General features: G+C 44.7%; 1 protein-coding gene across 1 annotated transcript in view; it reads right to left on the bottom strand.

Annotated features, from left to right (window-relative positions):
• Positions 1-4590, bottom strand: part of MGAT4B (alpha-1,3-mannosyl-glycoprotein 4-beta-N-acetylglucosaminyltransferase B) — a 300397-nt gene extending 295807 nt beyond the window's left edge. The window contains exon 1 of the mRNA XM_075274976.1: positions 4308-4590. Coding sequence (XP_075131077.1) covers positions 4308-4584 — 277 coding nt within the window. The 5' untranslated portion in view covers positions 4585-4590. The remainder of the gene's footprint in view (positions 1-4307) is intronic.
• Positions 4591-16313: the final 11723 nt, after the last annotated feature.

Genomic DNA, 16313 nt, shown 5'->3' with positions numbered 1-16313 from the left:
ACCACTTCTGCTTCACTGTAACACCCTAGACATCTTGGCTGTGCAAAAAAATGCAACTTGGCTCTATTAGGTGTATGTGGCCAGATGTGGCCCCCAGGAGCCCCTCTGCACAAGGAAACTTAGAAGGTGACAGTACTAGATCAAGATCAGTGGGGGTCCCAGAAGTCAGATCCCTCCAATAATAAAGTGATTATATATCCTAGCAATAGGTCATCACTTTATAAGAGGAGAATAATCCTTTAAGGCTGAGACCCCACGTTCTGGAAATGCAACTGTTTTTGCTGTAGTTTTTTGTGCCAAAACCCAGAATAACTAAAAAGGAATAGGAAATATACTGTATAAGTTCTTAGGGCTTATTCACACGGGGCCAGTAGGGCGGAATTTGGACATGGAATCCACCTCCAAACAATAGTGGTCTATGTAGACTGCTAGCGTTCGGTTTTTTTTAGTGTTTTTTTTATACTAGTGGAAAAAAGAAGCAACATGACCTTTCTTGAGGCGGATTCTGCCTCAGGAAATCAATACAAAAACCGCCTCAAAACCACCAGGCGGTTTTTCAAGGTCCATTCACTGTGCTGGAGGTAAAAACCGCCTGGCGTTTTTTTGAGGCGGTTTTTGCAAAAAAACGCTTCAAAAACTGCCTCATGTCCAAAAACTGCTTCCTAATTCCTGAAGCATTTTGTTCCTGACCAAATTCCATCACCCCTATTCACATGTGAACTAGCCCTTATACTTCTAACTTCTGTTTAACCTACTCCTAACTCTGGCTCCAAAAATGCAGCAAAATCTGCAACAACAATAGCTCCATTTCCGAAACGAGGGGCCTTGGCCTAAGGGGTTTTCCTATGTTAACAAGCTTGCGGAAACGTGGGGTTCCAACTGCTTACACCCACATTGATCAGGAGAATGGGGAAGTTTTGTGTCCCATTCTGAATTGAGTGTCAGTCAAACAATGCTGGAGATAGCCAAAGTACAGCACTACAGTATCCTCAATAATCCCATCAGAAAAAATGAAGTGGTCCACGGCCCACCCGACCACTACTCCATTTAGAATGGGGGAGTCTCCCAAATCTGACCAAGGGCATCCAACATCTGCATGGAGTTTGTATACTCTCCCCGTGTCTGTGTGGGTTTCCTTCACCCTCCAAAGGAATCTTGATACAGAAGTTAGACTGTGAGCAATACTTGGGACACAGAGTATTAACAATGGGGCAGATTTATGAAGCCTGGTGTTACTAATGCCAGTCTTCATAACCCCAGAACCCGTGACGGGTGCGCCTCCACTTGCCATGAGTACTGCTCTTGCCACTCAGACCCCTACCATGTCCTGTCAGCACTACCCTGTTTAGTAGGAATTGATACTCCAGCTTCTATGACATCACCCAAGAGCAGCGCTCCTAGAGTTGAAGGCCCGTCCCTAGTGCACCAACGGACTAATTTGTATAAGAGTACAAAGCTGTTATTCTCCAAATCTACAAAAGCAATATACATAGCAGAGGTATGGTGAGTATAACATGTTTAGCAGCACGGTGTAGAGGGTTAAACATGCCTAGAGGAGGTGATCCCTTTAATACATTTTCCCCACTGAATATTATGAATGTGTTCACGTTACAGATTTTCTGCTTGACTTCACTATGAACAATATTTATCTCTAGGTGATCAATATAGGATCGCTGGAACCCGCCAATCACAAGAATAGTGATCCAAGCCCCTGTTTTATTGGAGTGAGGGTCACATATGCAGCCTGCTGCTCTATTCACTGTCTATGGGATGAAGAGAGCCGTCCATTACCCACAGTGCTGCAAAAGCGTCTCATCCGAGAGCCAGAAACATTTAAGAACCCATATTGTTTTTACAACCACAATAACATCGCTTCAGAAAACACAACCAACAAAGGGAATGAGACGAGAATAATCCTGGGACGCAGAGTCCCCATAAAAGAAAACACATGTATTGTAATAAGGCAGAGAGACTGCACTAGAGAGGACAGAAAAACCCGGCAAATTGAGTAGATGGGGATTGAGGCTGCTGCTCGGACAGGTGAAGATGATGAGGGTTGTGGTATTGTGATGGGTGAATGAGAGGCTGTTGCTAGAGCACTGACGCATGGCAGGAAGCATAGAAGAACAGCCGGCAGAGACACTCCACACAACAACAGCTTCTATTATACTGTATAGATATCTAAGCTGGCATCCATCACACACAGCCTTGTCATTCTCCATGTACCCTCATACCAGCGGGCACAGAGTGAGACCTCACAATAGAAGAGGGAGTCCAGGGAGCATCGGCCTCAATCCCTCAGATCAGAAAAACAGAAGCAGCGACTTGTAAGAACATGAACACACAGTGTATGGGAAGTGATGGCAGCACGCTCTGCCCACCTCACCTGCCAGGTGGACCGCACACATTAACAGGCAGAGTCTCAATGCCACATCTTCAGGTCCTCTAAGCCAGGCATGTGAAAAGGACATGCTGCCAGCCCTGCCAACATCTCATGTCAGAATTACTCAATCTAGGAGGAGGAAGCCAAAAAAACAGGTCTAAAGGAAAAACAAGCGTAACATTTAGACAAAACGGTCTGGCTGTTATCATTACCTGGATACACAACTTAAAGGGGATGTCCTCCTTTAAAGGGGTTCTCCGCCAGTACAACTTACCCCCTTAACCATTACATTACTGGTCCAAACTTACAGTCTCTATTATACACCAAATCTACACTTATAGGAGTGCGCACTCACATGTGATCACTGGCGGACACTGCTGCCCATTCACATCTTTAGACTTCCTCTTCATTTTCTGGCCCTCCGGCTGTCACTCGCTGGTCAGCTGACTGTCTCACACCGCTAGACCTATGGCAGATCAGCCACGGAATCCACGGCACGATCAAGCAGGCTGCTTTTTTTTTATGTCCTGCTATTGAAATGAATTGTCAGAAAATTCAGGTCTGAATTTGGTGCCGATATTCAAGCAGAACTCAACTCAAAAACAGTGCCAAATTCTGTTGTGTGAACATAACCTTATCATTCAGGCTTCAGAGCTGAAATCTCCAAGAATACCTTGCGAGCTCTAAGTCAATATAAATGCTATCTGCTCCCATTTCAATGTAGCTGCTGAGATACAATTATTAGGAATGTGTCAGTCAAACTTACTGATTGTTTCCAATGACAACCAGGAGGACCGTGAACAGCTCTGGTCTATAACACAGGCAGTAGGTGAGGACTGGGGCACAATTACAGGGACCTGTCACTTCTCAGGACTCGTCTGCTTCAGTCCATACTTGTATTCCTCATGAAATAACAATCCTGGAGCATCTTTCTCTTAGCTGGGTCTTATGCCGTTCCTCTGTTATTCTTCCTATACAATCTGACAGTCCAGCACTCATTGAGCGGTTTCAGAGCAGGGCACGCCCCCTACTGGTAAAACCCTGCTGTCATTTTATTCATTAATTTCTAGGAGGAATAACGGAGGAACATAATAACCCAGAAATTTAATATACGTTACGCCAGACTTGTTATTTTAGGGAGAATGGGAAGTATCTACTAACAGACATGTCAGGAGGGGGAAAGATCCTTTTTAAAGGTACTACTGCCAAGATCAGTATCTGAACACTCCTGTCACATATTAGTGAGGTCAATATAGTCAGCTTGTCATTCTCCGACTCTTGTCACACACCAGGCTGATGCCATCACTACCATCTGGACGTGCCCACTGCTCTGATCACATATGGGCAGAACAACTTTCCCTGCATTCATCCGGGCACATTGACATTGTCGTGTAAATCCAGCTATGTCCTGTGGGTACCATCATAACAGGATACACCTGGGCACCCCACATCTGATATATACAGTACTTCTGCCACATGTAAAAGTGTGCCAGGCATATATACCACACCTACATCCAAGTAGTACCATCATAACCACCTGGGTACGCTCCATTATACACTCAGGAGCCATCTGCACCACTTCTGCATATCCAACACCCTTCCACATACCACAGCGTGCCATCACTAGCATTTGGGCATGTCCAGTAATGCCACCCTATGCCAGGGGTGTGATCTATACCAGCTGGGCACTCTACATACTTATGTGCCACCTGGTGATACCTTTACTACCTGGACATACCCAGTAGCCATGTGACCTGCCCGGGAGTGCCTCCATTACCAGCTGGGCACTGCCAATACTCTTCACAGAGGGCACGACCAGACAGCTCTGCCAAGCACCAAGCATGAAATGGGCACAGGAGGTGAATGAGGGGAGCCCACAGTGACCTTGGCCCCACATGGGCTGTCCCCGGGGGCTGGAGCTCACCTTTCTGCCCGCTGAATGCCGTGTACCAGGACAGGGAGAGAAAGATGCAGAAGCAGAAGGCGAGCAGAGTCAAGAAAGTGCCATTGCGGAGCCTCATCTCCTCCTCCTGCTGCTCCTCAGCCTGGGCGGGGGCGGCTGCATGTCCGGGGGTCGGGGGGAGGAAGCTGTCCGGTGTATCCTTCTCTCCCTCTCTATTCGCGGCGTCTAGCAACACACAGCTCCCGGAATCGACGGCTGACAGAGAAGACCCAGCCGGCCACAAGAGCGCAGCACACATGCGCGTCCCCGGCTACACGAGTGACGCGCATAACGGGGGCGGCGGCCGCGGGAGCGCGCACACATGACGTCATACAGACGGCTCCAGTACAACAACAATTGTCAGTGGCGGGCGGTGTATTGCACATTATGTCAGTGTACACCGGCTATATCAGTGTTACATAACGGGACTGGCCCGCCGTAACCTGCCCTCCACACACTATATTACAACCTGTACAGTGGAGCAGGTGTCTGTAACAACCAATCACAGCTCAGCTTTTAGTTTTTGTAGCGGGTGAGAACATACAAGGAGGCTTGTGATTGGTCGCTCCAATAGACTTGGCTGGAGTCACTAAATCCTCATTGGAAAAACTTACCTGAAGTTTTGGGTGCATTTCTTAATTTTTTTTTCATTTTCAGAAAATCTGTTTTTAAAACTGCAGTAAATACCTAATAAGTTCTATCTGATGCACTTTTAACAGCCAAACTGCACTGTGTGAATGGAGCCAAAGGACCAATCCGACATTGCTGTCTTTCAGGCTCCGCATTTTGGGACATGTGTACACGGTGTGGCCTGACAATTACTCTTCTGTATAGGATTATGTACCTGTACTTGCTTGAGCATCATATGGAAAGTATAGGTAAAGCTTGGCATATGACATATGTATGCTCGAGCCGCCCCTGTACGGTCATCGTACACACTGCATTGCAACAAGGAAAGCCATACTTAAAGAGGACCTTTCATCAGATTGGGCACAGGCAGTTCCATATACTGCTGGAAAGCTGACAGTGCACTGAATTCAGCGCACTGTCAGCTTTCCCTATCTGTGCCCCGGGTAAAGAGCTATCGGTCCCGTACCATAGCTCTTTAGTGTCAGAAGGGCGTTTCTGACACTTAGCCAGGGACGCCCTTCTGCTCAGCAGCGCCTATCACACTGTACAGTGTGAGCGGGGAGGAACTCCCCCCTCCCTCTCCTGATAACACATGTCTATGGACGAGCTGTGTGAGCAGAGGGAGGGGGCGTTCCTCCCCGCTCACACTGTACAGCGCTATAGGCGCTGCTGGGCAGAAGGGCGTCCCTGGCTAAGTGTCAGAAACGCCCTTCTGACTGTAGAGCTCTACGGGACCGATAGCGCTTTACCCGGGGCACAGATCGGGAAAGCCGACTGCGCTGAATTGAGCGCACTGTCAGCTTTCCAGCAGTATATAGAACTGCCTGTGCCCAATCTGATGAAAGGTCCTCTTTAAAGGGGATATGACACAAAGTATATTTATCCTCTAAATAGGTGATCGGTGGGGGTCTGACCACAGAGACCAAGAACTACGATGGGAGCAGCACAGAGAGCTGAGTGCTGTACTTAGGATATCTCTGGTGCTCCCATTGAAGATGGGGGCAACAATTAGGAGGCAAGGAACCTCTGAACATAACCGGGTACTCATTTTCTACCTATAAGGTCACAATGCTCCTGGGAGCCCTGGAAATGAAACCAGGGAGTCAAGGCAGAGACAATGGTGACATTGGCCTTCTTCAGGGATACACTGAGGTCCTCCATACTTCAGATGTGTTTTACTTTGTATAGCCAAGGTACTAATGATGGTGAGGCAGGTGGACTTCAGTACACATTTTGTTAAATTTCTCATTTGAAATGAACTGTGGTTGGTTGGTCATGTGGTTAACAGTCCGAAACACATGAGCAGTCATGAATCTATCAACGAGTGTTCGTCTACCCCAGACACTTAGAAAAATACCACATGAAAGTCGATCACTACTAATGGATTGCTGAATACAGGAATGGTGGACACTTGTGGGTGTGTGAGCAGTAAAAACACATACTCACAATACTATAATAACTCTCAGGTCTGTCAGTCTAGCCCATACACTACAGATCATGGCAGAAAAAAATCCAACAACAGATTTTGGTTCTGAGCAACTTTAGTTGATAGTTGACTCGTAGGTTTATATAGCACCAACCAATAGCAGACTGTCCAAAATCTGCCACTTCAGCAGTCTAGAATCTAGAGGCTAGCCTAAAGGGATTGACCACTTTCAGACCAATATTGAAAGACAAAATTTATTTGTTTGTACAGTGAAAAATTCTACAATTTTCCAATATATTTTTTGTATCAATTCCTTACAGTTTTCTAGATATCTGCTTGCTATAATTAATTCTAGTGGCTAGAACGCTAACCATGGTCATGCGATTTACAGTCCCTGGTCATGTGATGGTCTGAAAGTGGCCAACTCCTTTAAGTGCTTCCTTTATATTCCTCATTCTTTTAAAGCCTGCAACAAAACTGAGCTTTTCCTCAACACGTGGCTTCGGCCAAACCCTGTTGAAAACCTATGGATATGGATTGTTGGGAAAGAATAGCCAAACATGGTGTGAAGTTCTCCCAATAATATCAGCGCAGCTTATAGACAGTAGATTCATTCATCTGATTTTTTTTTTCTCAGTGTCTACAGACTTTGCCCAGTACAAAAAAAAACACAGTAACAGTCTTGTTGGAGTGACAGGCGTCAAGTGAAAGTCGGGGAAAATTTGTGTGTCCACTATGCAAAGGTCACATGAAAGTTGCAAAAGTATAGAACTCTGGGAGACATTAAAGGGATTTTCGCCTTGCAAAAAAATCTGCAAAAGGAAGAGAAATGCGTGGTCAGGTCATGTCAGATCAGAGTGTGCGGAGGCCCTTGGAAAAATAATTGTGAGGATAATAGAGAATTATACTGACAGTGTTTGTCAATTAATAGTGCTATACTGTGCCTAAACAACACAACACATTACAGTGCCCATGTACATATCTTGGGGAACTAATACGGATTTGATAAGCCATCATCAGCTTGCTATATCGTTGCATGCAATTTTACAGGAAAGTACTTTGATGACACAGCATTGGGTACGAGACTACTGATAATCTAGTAAAAGTGGTATGTCATTGCACAGGATACGGTTATAATAACAAGATGGAGGGTTGGACAGGGAAAAAGAACATTTCCAGTACACAGGATATGATGGGTCATGGAAGGTCTACGAGCTCAGCCCTCGCTATCACTTAGAGGCATTATACCATAAAACTGATTTATCTTCTATCTATATACTGTAGGTTATAGGAGAAATTGCTGACCAGTAGGGTGTCTGATTCCTGAGACCCCAACCAATCTTGAGGGGGTGTTTTATTCCCATTGAGAATGTGGACACTTTCCGGCTCCATTCATTTCAATAGAAACACCAAAGATAGCTATATGCTGTACTGTGGCTATTTCTGGCGCTCCCAATGAATGGTACATGTTCACCTCAACTACACTCTCAATGGGAGTAAAACACCGTCTGTTCGCAGGATCGATGGGGGTCGCAGATCCTATGCATAGAAGTTAAATAATTTTCCTGACATAATCAATGGGTTTTTCAGGCTGAATAATTGATAGCCTATACTAAGGATAGGTCATCAATTAAAGATCAGCATGGTCCTGACTGATGAGTAATGGAAGAGGCAGTAGTGTTCGGGTCAGCGCTGCAGCCTCTTTAGTATTTACCTAAGCGCCATACATTGGTGAAGTTATGCCCTGTTCACATCTGCTTTTGTATTCCGTCCAGGGACAGTCCGCATGGAGACCCGCCAAATGGAATACAAACACAATTGCAAGCGCTGTGCTGTAAAAACACACCGACCCTTCAGACTATAATGGGGTCCGTGTGCTTTTACAGCACAGCGCTTGTAATTGCGTTTGAATTCCATTCGGGGGGACTGCATGTGGACTGTCCCTGGACGGAATACAAAAGCAGATGTGAACCAACCCTAACTGTGCTTCATATCACAGCTCAGCCCATTTACTTGCATGGGACTCAACAGCAATCAGGCCATGTGAAAAAGACGGTGGGGTTGGTTCACACTGGCGTATGTATACCGTCCAGGGAGAGTCCGCATGGAGACGGAATCATTTGTGCGGGCAGTGCACGGCAAGTACACGGACCCCATTATAGTCTATAGGGTCCGTGTGCTTTGACAGCACAGTGTTTGGAATTGAGATTGTATTCCATCCGGGGGTCTCCATGTGGACTCTAACCACATGGACTCTAATTCACATATGCAAGTGTGAACCAGGGGTAACACAGTCTGTGAAAAGTAAGCTGTACCCAGGGAGCACAACTGCCACTGCAAGTGGCTGATCCACGGGAGGCCTGGGTGTTGGATCTTCACAGATCTTCTATTCACCTACTATAAGGATAAATAATCAATTTTATTATTGTTTATTATTATTATTGTTTATTTATCTAGCACCATTAATTCCATGGTGCTTTACATTTGGAATTTAAAAGTAGCAGAAAATCCCTTTAACTCATTTGTGGTTTCCACTGATGTCTAAAAACCTCAGCAATCTTGAAGACTGGAAGCATGCAGTGCACCAAATGTTCTCAAACTGTCAACATGGCAAAGGAGCGCAAAGCAAACAGCAGTGTGCAGATTCCTCATATGCTCGGTAATGAGTCGCTGACAATATTTTAAGCAGTTTGTTTGCACCTAATTTCCTCTTTTGGGGAAGGGAGGAAAAATTCTATCTTCGGCAGGTGACATACATGACATAGTCACAGTGGGTTGGCCACCACAAAATCGCTGGTGGTTTACCTGTGATAGTGTACAGTACAAACGTATTGGGTGGGATTTAAGTGAACCCTATTCACACGCCATAGAAAAAATCCAGGAGCAAAGTTTCCTGCGCTGTGATATTAGAACATGCTGCCTGTCAATTGTTGCTACATGTTTTGCAATTATTTTCAACCTCTGCAATGCAAATATTGGAAGTCAGGCCATCTGTCCGTGACTCCATGTGTTGGGTCTCATGTGTGGCTTTAGCCTTAAGGTTAGTTGGACATGTAATTTATTTGCTGTTTTTGATGCAATTTTGAAACTCTATAATATATCTTATCAGAAAGTAATGCCCTGATTCTCTCTGCTAAAATGACAGTCACCTTGAAAATCCCTACCATGTTGAGACGGTCTGTTCATTGTCACATGAAATACACATGTCTTTAGGAGGTGTATGGAAAGGAAAAGGGTAAGGAGTGAGCAGGAAGAAACTTAGGCTTGATGTGATGCTGTAACTAGATCAGAGTTTTCTATCACAACCAAAATCCATTTCTCACATCATTGCATGTTAGTACGTCTCTCTATATGTCCTGAACAGATTTGCTTCTACTTTCTGCGAGAGGCTCAGAGAGGAATGCAAGCTAGAGATAGAGCAGGAAAGTTCTAAATGATGTAGAATATGATGTCATAATGGACAGAAATAGTGTTACTCCTCATGTACACACAGTATTATTGAGTTCTGCAGTATTTGCTGAAAGTATGTGTAAGGGCTAGTTCACACGTAGGCAAAGGGGCGGATTTTGACAGCGAATTTCGCTTCAAAATCCGCCCCTTTACAATGGTGGTCTATGTAGACCACCGGGCTTTCTTTTTCCGCTAGCGGCGGCGATGGTCGCGGCAGGCGGGTCTTGACAAGAGAGAGACGCGGCTCGACGCAGCTCTCTCGGTGTCAAAACCCGCGCGGGCAGTTCACGTGTGAACTGACCCTAAGGCTTCTCACTAGTGGTGGGCTAGCTTGTCCGCTAAAACAGCGGTTACCTGCAAACCCCATAGACTATAATGGCGTCTGCCGGGTTTCCTACAAAGAAACTGATGCAGATGTGAACCTGTTATGTATCGGGCATGCCCCCTGTTGTCAACAGGTTTGGCCGACCATCTAATGTGTATAAAGGCCTTTAACATTCCCTGATGGCAGATATCAGTAGCCACAAGGATTGGGGATATGGATTTCTTGGAGAGCTGAGCCTCTTCTAGAGGAGTCAAGCTGCGGTTTTCTCCTCTCTTCCCGTATATGAGTGTGGGAACGTTGGGCACAACAGCTGTTGGCTGTCAGCTATCTAAAGTGTATGGGCTGCTTTAAGATTTTCCGAACAATGAATTCCATTAAAGTGGTGTAAAACATAAGGGTTTGGATGAATGGGAATGTCAGAGTTTTTTTTCTTAATTACAGCTCAATAATATTACACTGTCATAGTGAAAGCGATGTCTGATTATACAGCACACACTCTCCATTCATACCAGTGACAGATAGCAGGTACCGTTCACCTCTTCTCTCCCACTCATCCTTCCAGAATAGACAATTCCCATGGCACCCACATATATCTAATCAGTAGGAAAGCTAATACACAAGGTTACATTGTTACTAGTCAAATCATATTATTGTTGGCTGCAAAATGTAAATTGCTGTAATTTACTGAAAACACAGCCCGATTCACACACGTAGGGATTTCTCTCACTACAGGGTTATCATAAACAGTGAAAGTCATTGCATCCCATACAAATATCCCATAATATGTGTTCTGTATATAGGAAACCGATTTTGTATCATTTGTTAGGATAAATCTTCTACTTTTTGACTTTGGGTAAACTTGGTGTTAAGGAAAACCTGGAACATAGTAACAGAGCTCAAGACTGTAAATTACAGAGTTTGTTCCACCATAACAACTTATCACGGAATCACAGGATAGATGATAAGAGTTTCATCAACAGGGATACCACCATTATAACTGTGTGATGATCATATACTTGGCTATTACGGTCAAGCCCATACAGAGGTCCAGTATCCAAGGTCACTGCCAGCCAGACACTTAATATTACATGGAGACCATAGAGGAAGGTGCCAAGTAGGGAGAAACTCTATGGCTGCCATATGCTCTGTGCCTAGCAGGAGATGCCTTACAGGGATTGTGTCACCAGACCCCAGCATATAAACCCAGCCCTGCAGATAGATAGGTTAGGGTCACCAGAACCAGCATATAAACCCAGCCCCGCAGATAGATAGGTTAGGGTCACCTGAATCAACCTGTGTTTCCCCCTTGTGAATCTGTGCCATTGTTGCCCAGATATTGCTGGTTTAGCCAATATGTAAGTGAGCAATTTGGAGCAATGAGGGGATTGCCGTTGCTTTAAAGAAGTACGCCCACAACACCCCCCATTGCTCCAAAGAGTTAATTTTCATATTGACAAAATCAATGATATCTCGGCAATGGAGACAGCAATTCACAAGGGGGAATGAATGTTTGATTTAGGTGTCCCTAACCTATCTATCTGCAGGCTGGGTTAATATGATGAGTTCTGTTGACCCTAACTTTTCCATCTGTCGGGCTGGGTTGATATGCTGGGTTGCAGGGATATGCAGGGCTGGGGTGATATGCTGAGTTCTGGTGACCCTAACCTATCTATCTGCCGGGCTGGGTTGATATGCTGAGTTCTAGTGACCCTAACCTATCTATCTGCAGGGCTGGGTTGATATGCTGAGTTCTGGTGACCCTAACCTATCTATCTGCAGGGCTGGGTTGATATGCTGAGTTCTGGTGACCCTAACCTATCTATCTGCCGGGCTGGGTTGATATGCTGAGTTCTAGTGACCCTAACCTATCTATCTGCAGGGCTGGGTTGATATGCTGAGTTCTAGTGACCATAACCTATCCATCTGCAGGGCTGGGGTGATGTGCTGAGTTCTGGTGACCCTAACCTATCTATCTGCCGGGCTGGGTTGATATGCTGAGTTCTGGTAACCCTAACCTATCTATCTGCTTGGCTGGCTTCTGGATACAGGCGCCCTTTAAAACATATCTTGCCACAGGACATATAGCTGTCAAAAAGGCTTGTTTCCTACTTGATACAGAACTATAAAACAACCATATATAACAAAACTTAGTGGTTAAAGGAATTGTCCAGCTATCCTTTTTCTTTTAAACGGTCATAATGAAATAAAAAAGCACATACAAACTGAAACACATTTCATCGATCCCCAGTCATTGTTGTTCTGACTTTTTCCTGGTTTTCCAAGAGATTACTGCTCTTCCAGTCACTGGCCACAGCGATAACCGGCCTCAGCTAGTCACTGGCTGTGTGGCCATTTCCTGAGTACCAAAAGGAGCCAGGAAGTAGAGACCAGCAGGGAAAACGGAAGGGTTTAAGTGGTGAGATGGGTTTTTTTTTCAAATGCCTTTTATTCCTGTGATAAAAATTAATATTTTCCCGTCTATCAAGGTCTATCAAGAGTAAGAGTTCTTCATTACCATTTAAATGTTAAAGGGGTTCCCATAAAGAAAATCCCCATCTAAATCCTATCAGGTCATCTAGAGGTCCTAGAAAGGAAAAGTATAAGAACTTATTCACACAATAATGGGAGCCATTGTCCAGGGGTGCTGGTCACCACTGTGCCTAATAAGACAACCCCTTTAAATTGACCATTGATATCGAAGATAATAGCGACTTCATGGAAACAGGCCGCATCTTATAAAGGGATAAAATGTATCTCCTGAAAAAAGAAAAGCGAAATGTTTAGCGCTTGTTAGAAAAATGAGTCTAATGATGACAACATATTACCGTTAATAGGCCCTGTTCTTCTGCTCTTTATGGAATCCACAAAATAGTCAACTATATCTCAGTGGCGACATTTATTGCTTCATTGTAGAGGCATGAATCCCGGGCAATTAAGCCAGCACTACATAAAGAAAAACGGGAGACTGTCGAGCCGCAAAACATAAATAATGTACCGGATTTATCTGTACAGCAACATCATGGTTAAAGAAAGAGCAAGTATAATTTACCCCACAGCCTAGACAGGTGCAATAACATTGTTCATCGGTTTTTGAAAGCATGACAGCGCCACCTAATGCTGAGATTTAGTACCTACACCATAAGAAACGTGAATGAGGATGATTGTGTTTTATCTGCTGGGAGAAGATTATCAGGGCCAGATTGGAAATGAAAAACAGTTCTTGGCTTACAGACAATGCTAGCGTATATACACAACTATCTGTTGACAATAATACGACTTCTGATAACTTACAGAGCTCTCTGCTAAACGCTTGCAGAACCAAGGCATTTTACTAGAAGACGGTGAAGCTGTTTTCCACGATACAGTTGTGATTGAGGAAAATAAAATTACAACTCATAGTATTACATGATATGATGGTCTGGGACTTTGGCCATAACGAATATAAAAACATAGAAAAAACACAATATATATGGGTTTGACCCAACATTAGGTCGAACATGGAATCTAGGCCAGTGGGAATAGAACTGCCCTTCATTATTCTATATTTGCATATTCACATTCTACAAAATAACACTAGTACGCCCCTCCTCCCCCCATTCCCAGTGTTTTTATATATTACTTTTAAGTGTAAATACCATTTTTTATTTCTTAATATTGTGTAGTGGGGGGTTTGGTCAACATTTTTGTAATATGTTCAGTTAACCTACCTAACTTTCTTTAAATAGAAAACAGGCAGTAAAATTCTCCTTAACTGAGTGTTAGGATGGGAGCCAGCACCTTGGCAGTTGTGCTTTAAGGTGCCGCTCCTGTCTTTGTATGTGCCAGCGGTGTGCTCGTTTCTCAAGGGGTTAACTGCTTCACTGCTGAGCCTATATCTTGTTACTCCTGCTGCTCGTGCTCGCTGGCAGGTTCTCTGGGTTTTAGCTCATATTCTGCGTTCCTGGTACTGTTTGCTGTTTTGACTTCTTGCTGCTGTTTCTTGACTGCATTTTCTGCCTGCCAATTCTGTACCTCTGTTCCCTCCTGTTGTGACCACCACTTGCCTCCTAGGCCACTTCTCCTTGACCTCCGATATTGAACTGCGTGACCTCCTGATACCGACCCAGCCTGCTGACTTCTCTCTGGTCTCATCCCTTTGTACTTTGCTACCTCCTGTTGCCGACTTGGACTGAACAACTACGCTATATTGATCCTCTGCCACCTTTTGGAGACGGCTTACTACTGCATCCTCCTCTGCTTCTGTTTTTCCATCAGCCTCTACATGTGCTCAGGTGAGTTGTTTTCAGATTTCTGGGCTTGCTGTGACTTGTGGTGCGCTGTGCGTCCCGCGCTCTCAGAGCTACTGCGGTTCTTGCCAAATTAATCTCCACCATCACAAGCTCTGGTGAAAACTTCTGGAAGCTGGTGTTGGCTCGGTTTGGGGGGCACCAGATGCTCAGTGCTGTTTACCATGGTGGGCAGGGGTGTCTGGTTTTCTGGGACTAACCATCTGTCTTGTACTACATTTGGTTCATAACATTGAGCTGTTATCAGGGGAAATCCGCACACATTTCTATTGCTAGTGTGTACAGATTGCATTTGCCAAAGGCGGGGATGGTCACTTTAAATGACCGTATCTCGGGTTTTATACCAACCATAAAAATGCCTCTCAGATTCTCAGCTTTGATATGCTGCCAAGAATACAATACTAGTTAAAAAACAACCTGAGCAATCGCTAGCTAAAAACACACAGTTGGAAATTTCAGCTTTATATGCAGTAGTTAATGTTTCATATAAAAATCACATTCCTGACTTTTCTAACTAGTGATATCTCCAGTTGTTTTATAGACGATGTTGCATTCTTAGCAGCATATGAGAGATAAGAATCTCAGCTTTCATATCATACAATTTTTTGTAGGTGGCATAAAACTGGAGATACAGCCACTTGAAGTAGCCTCTCCCCTTTTGGCTCCACCTACTACATTGTGTACAGATAGATTCCCCCTGGCAACATTTAGTTAGAGCTGAACAGCAGTTAGGGGCAGTTATCTAGAGCAGACAGTGAAGCCCGAGCAGGAGAAGAAATGCCACGAAAGCCCCTTTCAGCTAATTTGCATAAGAATTTTCCTGAAAATGGGTCTGTAATACAAAATAAGAAAGACATCTTTGGGAAGTGTAGATGCCGTCCTACAAGGTACTGTCATTAATTTGATACAGATTTTTCTGCTGACAGACTTCCTTTAAGTTGAATTTTTGTATTAAAAAAACTTCATTCTCCAATTTTTCTGACTACTAGGTCAGAAAAAGTGGAACTGTTGCTTTATAATTATGGCGGCTGATACTCATTCTGAACACTATATATATATATATATATATATATATATATATATATATATATATATATATATCTGTGTTTGGATGTTTGTGTGTTTGGATGTTTAGATGTTTGGTTGTTTGTTACTCAATCACGCAAAAACCGCTCAACCGATTTGGCTCAAATTTTTCAACAAACATCGTTCCTAGGCAGGATTGAACGATAGGCTACTTTTCATCACAATCGCAGACATACGTTTTTGCCAGGACCCCCACAAAACCACAACTCATACCACCAGCTCTGCAATCCCACACACTTTTTAGCATAGCAAGCCACAAACTCCCTATTGCCCTCTCGGGCCTAGCTCCTAACCCCAGGCAGGGGAGGAGGCCGGGGTTGCGGGGGTGGGTGCAAAGGGGTTGGGGAGGGGGGGGAAGGGGGGTTGAAATGGGACACAATGACACCTAGATGGGCGAATGGATTTGGCTGAAATTGCGCACATACATACCTTGGGTCCCGGATTGAACGATAGGCTACATGGAATTCCCGTACACCACCGCAATTCACTCCCATGACCGATGCTTTTCACTTTTGAATTCGCTGCAGGACCTAGGACGCTGTAGGGCCTGGGATGAAGTCATCCAAGCCCCATCAGCAGCTCACCTGGAGGGGTGCCCCTTCTCTATGTGGGCGGAGCTATCGGCTGGCCAGCGTCCACAAGAACATGGCGGCTCTCAGAGGTCCAGAGTGTCCTGAACCAGCGCCCGTACTCTGGGGCAGCGAGAAGTGCGTACGCTGCCCCGCCTGTGTGGGCTTACTACAGGACCATAGTGCTGTGCCGCAGCCGGACAGGGGGTCACTTGC

The sequence above is a fragment of the Leptodactylus fuscus genome, chromosome 5, assembly GCF_031893055.1.
Source record: "Leptodactylus fuscus isolate aLepFus1 chromosome 5, aLepFus1.hap2, whole genome shotgun sequence".
NCBI lineage: Eukaryota > Metazoa > Chordata > Amphibia > Anura > Leptodactylidae > Leptodactylus > Leptodactylus fuscus.
Note: the sequence above shows the minus strand (reverse complement) of the source record. Positions and strands in the feature narration are given on the sequence as shown.